The 11,885-nt window shown below is 41.9% G+C and overlaps 1 protein-coding gene across 1 annotated transcript in view; it reads right to left on the reverse strand.

The window, feature by feature from the left end:
* The window catches only part of galnt16 (UDP-N-acetyl-alpha-D-galactosamine:polypeptide N-acetylgalactosaminyltransferase 16), an 89,865-nt gene that overhangs the window by 64,419 nt on the left and 13,561 nt on the right, over positions 1-11,885 (reverse strand). The window contains exons 2-3 of the mRNA XM_084311010.1: positions 9,640-9,705; positions 5,215-5,336 (exon numbers count right to left, since the gene is read on the reverse strand). Of these exons, the coding sequence (XP_084167136.1) occupies positions 5,215-5,336; positions 9,640-9,705 (188 nt within the window). The remainder of the gene's footprint in view (positions 1-5,214; positions 5,337-9,639; positions 9,706-11,885) is intronic.

Consider the following 11,885-nt stretch of genomic DNA (forward strand, 5'->3'; position numbering starts at 1 on the left):
GGAATAATCAGGGACAGTGTGAGAAAGACAACATTTGGTCTTTGTCAATGCACATTAATGTGTGTGTGTGTGTGTGTGTGTCTCTGTGTGTGTGTGTGTGTGTGTGTTTGTGTGTGTGTCTCTCTCTCTCTGTGTGTGTGTGTCTCTGTGTGTGTGTGTGTGTGTGTGTGCGTGCGTGCATGCATGTGTGTGTGTCTCTGTGTGTGTGTGTCTGTGTGTGTGTGTGTGTCTCTGTGTGTGTGTCTCTGTGTGTGTGTGTGTGTGTGTGTGTGTGTGTGTGTGTGTGTGTGTGTGTGTGTGTGTGTCTCTGTGTGTGTGTGTGTGTGTGTGTGTGTGTGCGTGCGTGGTGTGTGTGTGTGTGTGTGTGTGTGTGTGTGTGTGTGTGTCTCTGTGTGTGTGTGTGTGTGTCTCTGTGTGTGTGTGTGTGTGTGTGTGTGTGTGTGTGTGCGTGTGTGTGTGTGTGTGTGTGTGTGTGTGTGTGTGTGTGTCTCTGTGTGTAGCGGTGGCAGAGTGTTCGGGGAGCAGCTGTGTTGAGAGAATGGAGCCAGAGCAGCTAAACCTATTTAGTCATTAGAGAGAGTGATGAGGGGCCTCTTACTGCAAGATCTCACTCTATCGGGATGATACCACACATCTGTGTGCGTGCGTGAGTGAGTGTGTGTGTGTGTGTGTGTGTGTGTGTGTGTGTGTGTGTGTGTGTGTGTGTGCAACGCGAGAATGTATCTGTGAAAGTGAGACAGAGGAATAATAAACAGTGCGAGACGAGACATTTTGGTCCTCGTCGCGGCACCCTTCAAACTGCCCCAGAGGTGCCTGCCTTTTCGAAACGCCCTACATAAACAGACTCCTTGGCACCGAGGATATTAGAGAACGAGATACTCCTGACACACAGGAGAGCGATGACGCCCTTATTCCAGGACCCTCGTCCCCCTCCAGTCTGACCTTTAGATGCCCCTGGGAACGTGATGTTCCAGACGCATCAGTCGGTTGAAGACCTACGGACACCAGGGACGCCATAGCTGGAGTTTTTCGTTCCTACGGCAGTAATCTACTACCAAGTGGGATTGTAGGAAGGACTCTGGGACTCTGTCTGGACATAATCCTGTGCCCTGGTCTGGATCTAGTCTGGACCCACCGAGAAGCTCAACCTGGGGACGCCCGACCTCTGCTCTGTTACACTGGAGACCAGGGAACTCAATGTTACAGCCACATGCCAGGACCCCATGGAAGGAGAACAGGGCCCAGATTCAAATTCAGATTCAATAGTTTTATTTCAAACCACAGTGTTAGTTTGGCTACATTTACCATTGTCCGGCAAAACAACATTTGAAAAATAAATGAAATGGGAAAAGAGGAACCCCCCCCCCCCCCCCAAAAATTTAAAATAAAACAACAGCCAGAAACTATACACTGTTTGAAAAGAAGATGGAAGAAGCAAAGCTTATCTGTTTCCATCCCCCATCAATAACTAATTGCAATATTATATATACTTCAGCAAGTACAATATGACACGATTTCCAATACATATGATACAATACAATTAGAAAATACTTCAACTACACACAACACAATCACACATGCACACACACACACACACACACACACACACACACACACACACACACTAGACTATACTCTCATGTCACCCTTCAAATCATTCTCATACAATACGTTGGGCCCAGTGTCTGTCTGTGATCTCAGAGAGTGAGTTCCCGAGTTTAACCCCCGAGTTACCTGAGGGGAGGCAGGTGTCTCTGACCAGGCCATCCAGGAGATCCACAGCACTGTTGCTAGGCAACACCATGGGGAAGAATACACAGTTTCTGATGGAAGAGCTGAAGAGGATAGCTATAGGCACCAAGGCTCCCATACAGTTCCTCTGTCTCAAAGAGCAGAAGAGACCGGAGCATGTCGAGGGCGTAGGGACCAACCCTCATCTACAGACTGCTCTCCGACTATAGGGTTGCGGTTTGAAAGCATTTGTATCAAGTCTGAATCCCGTCTCAAAGTGTATTATTGTTTCTTCTTAGGTAAAAGAGTGTGTATTACTTATATTGCACTCCGCAATATACAAAATAATGCTTTCCGCATGTTGAGTGGATATGTATTAATTTGTTTCGCAGGAGAAACCTCTTTGAGACATAACGTAAGATGGTCCTGCAAAACACACAAGGTCCTGCAACAAAAACACATCATAAACAACGTACTGTTGAAAGACTGGGGGTTAAGGGTAGTTGGAGAGGAGGAGAGAGGGCGGACAGCGAGATCTGATAAGAGGATTTGTTGGACTCGTCTGAACTAAACAAATCTGCTTATTTTACAAACTGGCTCCAAATCAAAGCCAGCTAATGGAACGGAAACCAACCGTGGTCTCCCAACAACTGAATTAAATTCAGACCGTTATATAAAATGACATCAAATTAGGAAACACCTTTCCCCACCTGCCTGGTCGTTGCCTAAGAGCAGGCTCCATGGGTAACTGATGGCACACAGCCACATCCACCGGCGGGTCAGTGACCAACGCTGACCGCGACGAGTGCACAGTACGCAAGGGAGCCCGCGAGTGCACAGTACGCAAGGGAGCCCGCGAGTGCACAGTACGCAAGGGAGCCCGCGAGTGCACAGTACGCAAGGGAGCCCGCGAGTGCACAGTACGCAAGGGAGCCCGCGAGCAGCTTGTGTCACACCCTCGCACGAGCGCACCACTGCCAGTATATGATTTCCCCGGTCAACGGAAGGACTCCCCGCTAACAACAATGACTGAGCAGCTCCAGTATCACGGAGAATGTGAATTGGACCGGCGGGGGCTCCATGCCAGGGAGAGCGATACAGGGCCAGGGAGCGATACAGATACAGAGCCCTCTTCGGTAATGAAAAGGGTCAGAACTGGCCTGCTGCTCACCACAAGCTGTGTTCCACCAGGGTTCTGAGGACTATAGGCAGGTTACAAACACAAGTTACAGAAGCTAACAGACCCACTGTTTTGACGGACTTGTGCTTCTTATACTGAGGACAGGCTACAATATGACCCTGGCCTTTAGCAGGAGAACTTTCTGAACGTGTGTTTCCAGGAGTCACAGACTTAATAGTAACTGAAGTTGGCTGAACAGAGTCAGCGCCGCCGGCAGGCTTTTGAGAAAGGAGATCTGCGAGGGGAAGCTCTGCGTTTGACGTCTTTATCTTCAAAGACAACCGCGTGTGTTCATTCAAAGTGAAACGTGTTCTTCTTCTGCGAGTGCAGCAGTGTCCTCTATTTTCAACTATTTGTGTTAATTCAGGGCGGCAGCGACGAGCCTCGGGTACACCGTTCTATAAACTCTGCCAAGAAGGATCAAATATCAAAGCTGCTCCCTAGTTGTAAACCGTTTGAGATGCACACCACCTATCAAAACAGGGGGCTCCATTTTGAGATGCACACTACCTACCAAACAGGGGGCTCCATTTTGAGATGCACACTACCTATCAAACAGGGGGCTCCCTTTTGAGATGCACACCACCTATCAAAACAGGGGGCTCCATTTTGAGATGCACACTACCTACCAAACAGGGGGCTCCATTTTGAGATGCACACTACCTATCAAAACAGGGGGCTCCATTTTGAGATGCACACTACCTACCAAACAGGGGGCTCCATTTTGAGATGCACACTACCTATCAAACAGGGGGCTCCCTTTTGAGATGCACACCACCTATCAAACAGGAGGCTCCCTTTTGAGATGCACACCACCTATCAAACAGGGGGCTCCCTTTTGAGATGCACACCACCTATCAAACAGGGGGCTCCCTTTTGAGATGCACACTACCTATCAAAACAGGGGGCTCCATTTTGAGATGCACACTACCTACCAAACAGGGGGCTCCCTTTTGAGATGCACACCACCTATCAAACAGGGGGCTCCCTTTTGAGATGCACACCACCTATCAAACAGGGGGCTCCCTTTTGAGATGCACACCACCTATCAAACAGGGGGCTCCCTTTTGAGATGCACACCACCTATCAAACAGGGGGCTCCCTTTTGAGATGCACACCACCTATCAAACAGGGGGCTCCATTTTGAGATGCACACCACCTATCAAACAGGGGGCTCCCTTTTGAGATGCACACCACCTATCAAACAGGGGGCTCCCTTTTGAGATGCACACCACCTATCAAACAGGGGGCTCCCTTTTGAGATGCACACCACCTATCAAACAGGGGGCTCCATTTTGAGATGCACACCACCTATCAAACAGGGGGCTCCCTTTTGAGATGCACACTACCTATCAAACAGGACTCTCCCTTTTCTCTAGCAAATTCCACATAGGCATGTCTGTCTGAAAGTAGCCTCTGCCCAGGATTGCCTCAACAATAAGAAAGGCAAAGTAATAAATGAGTGTACTGATGGAGGACCGATGGTTCGGTTCAGCTGGCCGACTCGATGACTTCCTAACCAGGGTTTACTCTCTAACCACTGAAATAACCCCCACTCACCATGCACGCCCAGGTAGAAGAGGGTCCAGGGGTATAACATTTACATTTACATTTAGTCATTTAGCTGACGCTTTTATCCAAAGCGACTTACAAGTTCTGTACAACAAGACAGCAGGAAGGGCACAACTCTATCAGCTGAGCAACAATGTTCATCAAAGTGTTGAGTGCTACAGTGTAGGTTAGTATATTAGGACAAGTGCATGACAGTAAGGTTAGTTAGGGTTAGATTATTTTTTCTTTCTTTTTCTTTTTCTTTAACCAATTCAAAATCCCAGGACGAGCGCTCAATATGTTATGACGCGGCTCCGAGGGAAGCAACATAAATGGACACAGACAACCTGGGTTTGGGTGTAAAGCAAATATGGTGAATTCATTACAGATAAAACAAAGAAGAAAGGGGGGGAATGTGGTTTGTGTGTGTGTGTGTGTGTGTGTGTGTGTGTGTGTGTGTGTGTGTGTGTGTGTGTGTGTGTGTGTGTGTGTGTGTGTGTGTGTGTGTGTGCACACATATTATGTGTCTAATTAGAGGATGTGAATGATGGAGTTTGGCCCCTGCTAGGCTTTAAGAAATTCCTTATAAAAAAAAAGAATCCAACTCAATACAGATTACTGATGACGTTGTGTAAGTATCTGTAATCCGATCGTTTTTTTGTTTGTTTGTTTCAGTCATATTTATTTTGGTAATCAGATTATAATAATCCCACTGAGTGTAATCCAACGACTACCCCAAACCCAAACCTTACCTCCTTGACCCTCTGGATCATGGGCTGCAGCCAGTCAGCGTTGACCTCACAATGGCTGTCTAAGAAGGTCAGGATGGGCGCCAAGGCAGAGTTGGCCCCTCTGACCCGCGATCGGATGAGCCCTGGTTGGAAAACACAGACACACTGTCACCGACGTGGAACATTTAAATTTCTCCAAATTTTAAGGCCTTTGATCTGCATGCAATCCAAACGCAGCTCCACAACTGAAAAGCAAAAACGTGAAACATTACACCATATTTTATCTATTTATTCTTACAAATTTGCACTACCTCTTCTACCTCATTTTTGCATTTTGTACATTTTAGTTTTGTATATTATATATTTTGTATAGTGTTTGGTCTTCTACTCCTCTACCTTTTTTACTGTATGAAGCACAATCTCAGGAGGGTCATACAGAACCAAGCATTTCACTATAATTATATGTGACAAATAAAACAAAACTTGAACTTGAATTTGAGATAGTTCTTCATTCTTTCGTGGATTGACTGAACTCTTGATATGAAGACTAGACAACAGGTAAATATGAGTTTTTTTTTATAGTACTGTATATTTGTTGTATTTTGCGGCCGCAAAAGGCTTGTTTGCGATCGTAATGTGTGTCAACGCTGGAGCGAACCTTCTGATTTACAATGGGTTGAGAACGTTCCACGAAGTTTACGGTATTCTTCATCTGGCCACCATCAGTTGGCCTAGTACTCGATGCTGTGTCTCATATAGCGCACTGCGTTTTATCACTGGAGATACATTTCTCACTCGTCACCACTGTGTTTTATATGAACAAGCGGGCTGGCCTGGGATATATTTGTTGCATTGTATTTATCTATAAGTCTCTGCTTAGGAAACCTTCCTGTTATCTCTGCTCTTTGATTGCTTTTAAATGCAGCACATATGGTACGAGGTCACAGGATTACGTGGCTTTAGATACACCACAAAAAAACGGAGCTCGGCAAAACTGGTCTTAAATACTGTATACTCTGTACAAATGGAATGAACTACGGAAAACCTTGACGTTAAAACATTTCATACCGTTAAAAGATTTAAAAAATGTTGAACTCTGATATTTTAGATGTACTTGTTTCAATTGATATACATGTTTATTGATGTTTGACAGAATCTTTGTCTGAACTGTACTAATTTGTCCAAAGTGTATTTAATATTGTCAATTGTAAACAGAGAAAAAGAGATCTCGGTCTCATGTGTTAATTAATATAAATAAAATAAATTAAGAAAGAAATCTACTAATTAAACTCTTTAAATAATTTATGCACAATATATTCACACATTTATGGTAAACATTTTTTTATTATAAATCCGGATTGGCGCTTAAACAAGAGGGATTGCGGGGATGTTAAGTGTTATTTTCTGTCAGTTTTCCAACAGTTTGTTAGGCAACACCATTCCTCTTCTCTCCTACGTAATTTGTTCTAATAATTACGCTATCGTTCTCCTCTCTTCCTAAAATAGCACGCAGGTCGTTTTGTTAATCTTTAACAAGGTTAGGAGAAAACGTTTTTTATCTTAACTAGTTAGTATAGTTCATTTGGGGTATTTAACGCTATTCCCTCTCTTTGCCCACAAAAAAGCTTTATATTTATTTTGTTTATAAAGTCACCTTTTGCTTGACAAATCTTTTCTTAACATAATCTTTCCCCCTCAATTGATCAAGTTAATTTACTTTTTGTTTGACAGATCTTTCAAACATCTGAACAAAATTGTAATTGACTGTTTAACTCACATTGTATTACCCTTTGATCAAAATCCCAACAGATCAAGTTAATGATTTCTTTTTTAGATGCAAATTTTACTAACCTACTAGAGATGAAGGCATGCATTTGTTTGTATAGGTCTTGTTTGGACACATAGCCTCTAATTCTTGCTATATTTTTAAGATGGTAAAAGGATGATTTTCCTATAGACTTGATGTGGGAGTTAAAGTTCAGATCAGAGTCAATAATAACTCCAAGATGCGTTACATGTTTTTTTGGCTTCAGAGATAAGGATTCAAGATGTACAGTAACTTTAAGCCTTTCTACTTTAGCACCAAATACAAAGGAAGTTCACATCCAGTCATTTAAATTTTTTCAACACCTCAACTAAATTCCCAGGTACACAGAATGTGCTCATTGCAACACCAGAGTACAGAAAGCTTGCCATGATGACATCAGCTGCCCTGGTCGTGACTTGTTTGTGCTTAGTCAGCTAGTGCATAGTGTGGCAAAACACTGTCTTTAGGCTGCAGTGGATTGCAGCACATAACTATACAGGCAGGCAATTGAGCTATACAGCAAAAAAAAAGAAAACAGCGTTGGCCTCAAGTATGTTAAGCTTATACCGAGTCTTAAAATCTTATTTTCAGAAAACACGAGGAGAGAAATCTTGCCAATGGGGGTTGGGAGAATTTCACTTGAGCCTATAGACCTATATCTCTGAAATGAAAAAAACTATAAACAAAAAAACACTAACCTTCTTACGGTCTTCTACTATCATTCACTCTTCCTACTATACTAATATGTCTTTACTACTAGTATGCCCTCATCACTGCAGCACCCAAGTTTCAGCACTGTTTGATGAACATTGTTACTCAGCTGTAAGAGTTGTACCCTTCCTGCTGACTTGTCGTACAGAACTTGTAAGTCGCTTTGGATAAAAGCGTCAGCCAAATGACAACATGTAAAATGTAATGTAAATATATCTCAAGCCCCGCCCTATTTTCTTGATCCTCCAATCACTCAAGTCTTGAAATAAGGCTGGTCACCCACTGGCAGATTTATTTGCTTGTTTTAAGAAATTAAGAATTTAAGACTCAATACGAGATTAAATTAGATGTTAAAATAGAGCTTATTTTGCAGTGTTAAGTTAGTAATGTGTAAAGTTAGTATCAGAGGTACCTTTCTTGTTGTATGACTCTTATGTTACCCTTCTCTGTTTTTTTAAAAGTCTGAATCTTTACATTAAATAATTCATTTGAGTACTTAATAATTCATGTCATATAAACAGAGTAGAGCATGTAATGGAAATAAAATCATAAACACCGGATGCATAATGGAATGCCTCATGGGAACAGTAGTGATTAAAGGCATAAAACAAAAGCCTGGTGTTACTTTTATGTTATTTTATGTTATGTCTGGTCTAGAGAGGGATGCACACACCCAGCGATACTGATACTGGTGTAGGTATCAGTATCAGATACCAGGTATCAGGGGCCAATACCAGTACTAAAATACCAAGAAACATGTGCAATATGTCAGAAATTAAAGCAGAGTGTCTTGATTTTATACATTCTGAGCACATAGAGCCATGTTAAATAATAGATAGAAAGATACAAATAGAAACATTTATTATATCTTAATTAGGGATGCTCGATATTGGCTTTTTTACCGATACCGATATTCCGATATTGTCCAACTCTTAATTTCCGATACCGATATCAACCGATATCAACCGATACCGATATATGCAGGGTTTCCCACCCCAAAAAACTGAATAATTTCAGGTAACTAATAATTTCACTGGATATATATATAACAAATATTGTTATTGTTTTTTTTTGTTTTTAAACCGATACCGATATTTTCCGATATCACATTTTACTGCCGATATCGGCCGATAATATCGGTCGGCCGATAATATCGGACATCATCCATTTACCCCCAAACTAATGGTCTTATCTATAGTTTTCAGTAAAAGTAATAGATTGGATCAGTACTTGGTAATTGGTTATTTAATTTTAGGACTTGTGTCAGCCAGTAGACACAGGACTCTGTCGACCCATCCAACAGTCCAAAGTTGTCAAATTAGCCATTAAAACATTATTGTCCCTCTGGAAATGAATGCAATCATGCATTAGGACGTCTAGTGCTTCAGCACATGTGCACATACAGTATTGTAATGAGATATGCTCATTATTTCAGTTTAGGACCATCAATCAGTATCAGCAAAAAAAAAGAAAAGGAACAAAACATGTTTTTTCCCCCATTAAGCCTCCATCAGTCTCTCCTCCCCTCTCTCTCTCCTCTCCGCTCTCTCTCCTCTCTCTCTCCTCTTCCATCTCTCTCCGCTCTCTTCTCCTCCACACTCACCCTCTCCTCTCTCCTATCTCTCTCTCCTCTCCCCTCTCTCCCCTCTCCTCTCTCTCTCTTCTCTCTCTCTCTCTCTTCTCCTCCACACTCACCCTCTCCTCTCTCCTAACTCTCTCCTCTCCCCTCTCCCCTCTCTCTCCTCTCCCCTCTCCTCTTTCTCTCCTCTCCTCTCTTCTCTCTCTCTCTCCTCTCCTCCACACTCACCCTCTCCTCTCTCCTATCTCTCTCCTCTCCCCTCTCCCCTCTCTCCTATCTCTCTCCTCTCTCCTCTCCTCCCTCTCTCCTCTCCTCTCTTCTCTCTCTCTCTCCTCTCCTCCACACTCACCCTCTCTCCTGGCGTTCCTCAGGCAGCGCACTTTGGGGACCTGGGAAAGCAGTTGGCAGTCCTCAGCTGGAGGAGGAGAAGAGAAGAGAAGAGTAGAGAAGAGAAAGAGAGGAGTGTGGAGGAGAGAAGAGGAGAGGAGAGAAGAGAAGAGAAGAGAAGAGAAGAGAAGAGAAGAGAAGAGAAGAGAAGAGAAGAGAAGAGAAGAGAAGAGAAGAGAAGAGAAGAGAAGAGAAGAAGAGAGAAGAGGAGAGGAGAGGAGAGGAGAGAATGTTGGGTTAGAAATAGAACACACAGAGAAACACTTCCTTCACTCTCTCTATATTTCCACACATATGTCTCATGCTCACTCTCTCCATCCCTCCACATCTCTCGCTATTCTAATCTCTAATGCTTACTCTCTCTCGCTCACCCATCTCCCACTCTCTCTCCCCCTCTCTTTCTGTCTTTCACACATGCATGCACATCTATGCACGTACACGCACACACACATACACACACACACACACACACACACACAGGCACACACACACACACACACACACACACACACACACACACACACACACACACACACACACACACACACACACACACACTCACACTCACATCACACTAATATACGTCTTTTCATGCATTACACACAGCATAAATGACATATACCATGAGATATGACTTGTTTTGATAAATGCATTTAATCTGAAAAAAAAACATCCATCACTGTAACACGGCAGCTGTGCAAACAGCCAGTAACACCCATAGAAATACCTTCATTATCCTATACAGTAACACCCATAGAAATAATATATAACCTTCATTATCCTATAAAGCCTGTATAAATAATATATAACCATCATTATCCTATAATGCCCGTATAAATAATATATAACCTTCATTATCCTATAAAGCCTGTATAAATAATATATAACCTTCATTATCCTATAATGCCTGTATAAATAATATATAACCTTCATTATCATACAACCTGTATAAATAATATATAACCTTCATTATCCTATAAAGCCTGTATAAATAATATATAACCTTCATTATCATATAAAACCTGTATAAATAATATATGACCTTCATTATCCTATAAAGCCTGTATAAATAATATATGACCTTCATTATCCTATAAAGCCTATATAAATAATATATAACCTTCATTATTCTATAAAGCCTATATAAATAATATATAACTTTCATTATCCTATAAAGGCCATATAAATAATATATAACTTTCATTATCCTATAAAGCCCATATAAATAATATATAATCTTCATGATCCTATAAAGCCCATAGAAATAATATCCTTCATTATCCTATACAGCCCATAACAAGATATAACCTTCATTATCCTATATAAAGCCCATAGAAATAATATATAACCTTCATTATCATATAAATCCTATAAATAATAACCTCCATTATCCTATACAGCCCATATAAACAATGTATAACCTTCATTATCCTATATAAAGCCCACAGAAATATAATTATATATAACCTTCATTATCCTATATAAAGCCCATAGAAATAGATCATATATAATCTTCATGATCCTATATAACGCCCACAGAAATATAATTATATATAACATTCATTATCCTATATAACACATACAGGAAGTGCATCATGTCTGCATGGTGGGCGGGGCTCAAACTGCTGGCTACACTCAACACACACTGGTTCTATAAACAAGCCCAGCGAGCAGCACTTTCTCGTCCTCCTGACCTCTACATACATTTTACATGACGCTGCTGTCGGGACAAAACCTCATAACTCAATTTTTTTTAATATTTTTTTTTAATATAAATCAACTCTGTAGATCATCCTCCATATGTGTGTGTGGGTTTTACAAAGTTTAAACAATGGGAAAGCATTAAACCGATCATCTGTCTAAACCTCCTAACTCTATTCACCCTCAAATCTGTGTTCGTTTTTTTTCATCTGTTGAAAAGTTGGGTTTTTGGAGTTATGAGGTTTTGTCCCGACAGCAGCGATGAGCAATATCTGGCAGCAGCCTCTTGTTGACTTGCAATGATGGACATTGTTATAAACAACACGTACACACACACACACGCACACACACTCATAGACACACAGTCACTCACACACATACAGACACACAGACACACGTATACTGTACACACCCTTGATTAGGAGGGCAGTGTGTCTGTGTGTGTGCGCGCCTGTGTGTGTGTATGTGTGTGTGTGTGTGTGAGTGTGTGTGTGTGTGTGTGTGTGT

The sequence above is a fragment of the Notolepis coatsorum genome (genome assembly GCF_963971535.1).
Source record: "Notolepis coatsorum genome assembly, chromosome: 3".
Lineage (NCBI taxonomy): Eukaryota > Metazoa > Chordata > Actinopteri > Aulopiformes > Paralepididae > Notolepis > Notolepis coatsorum.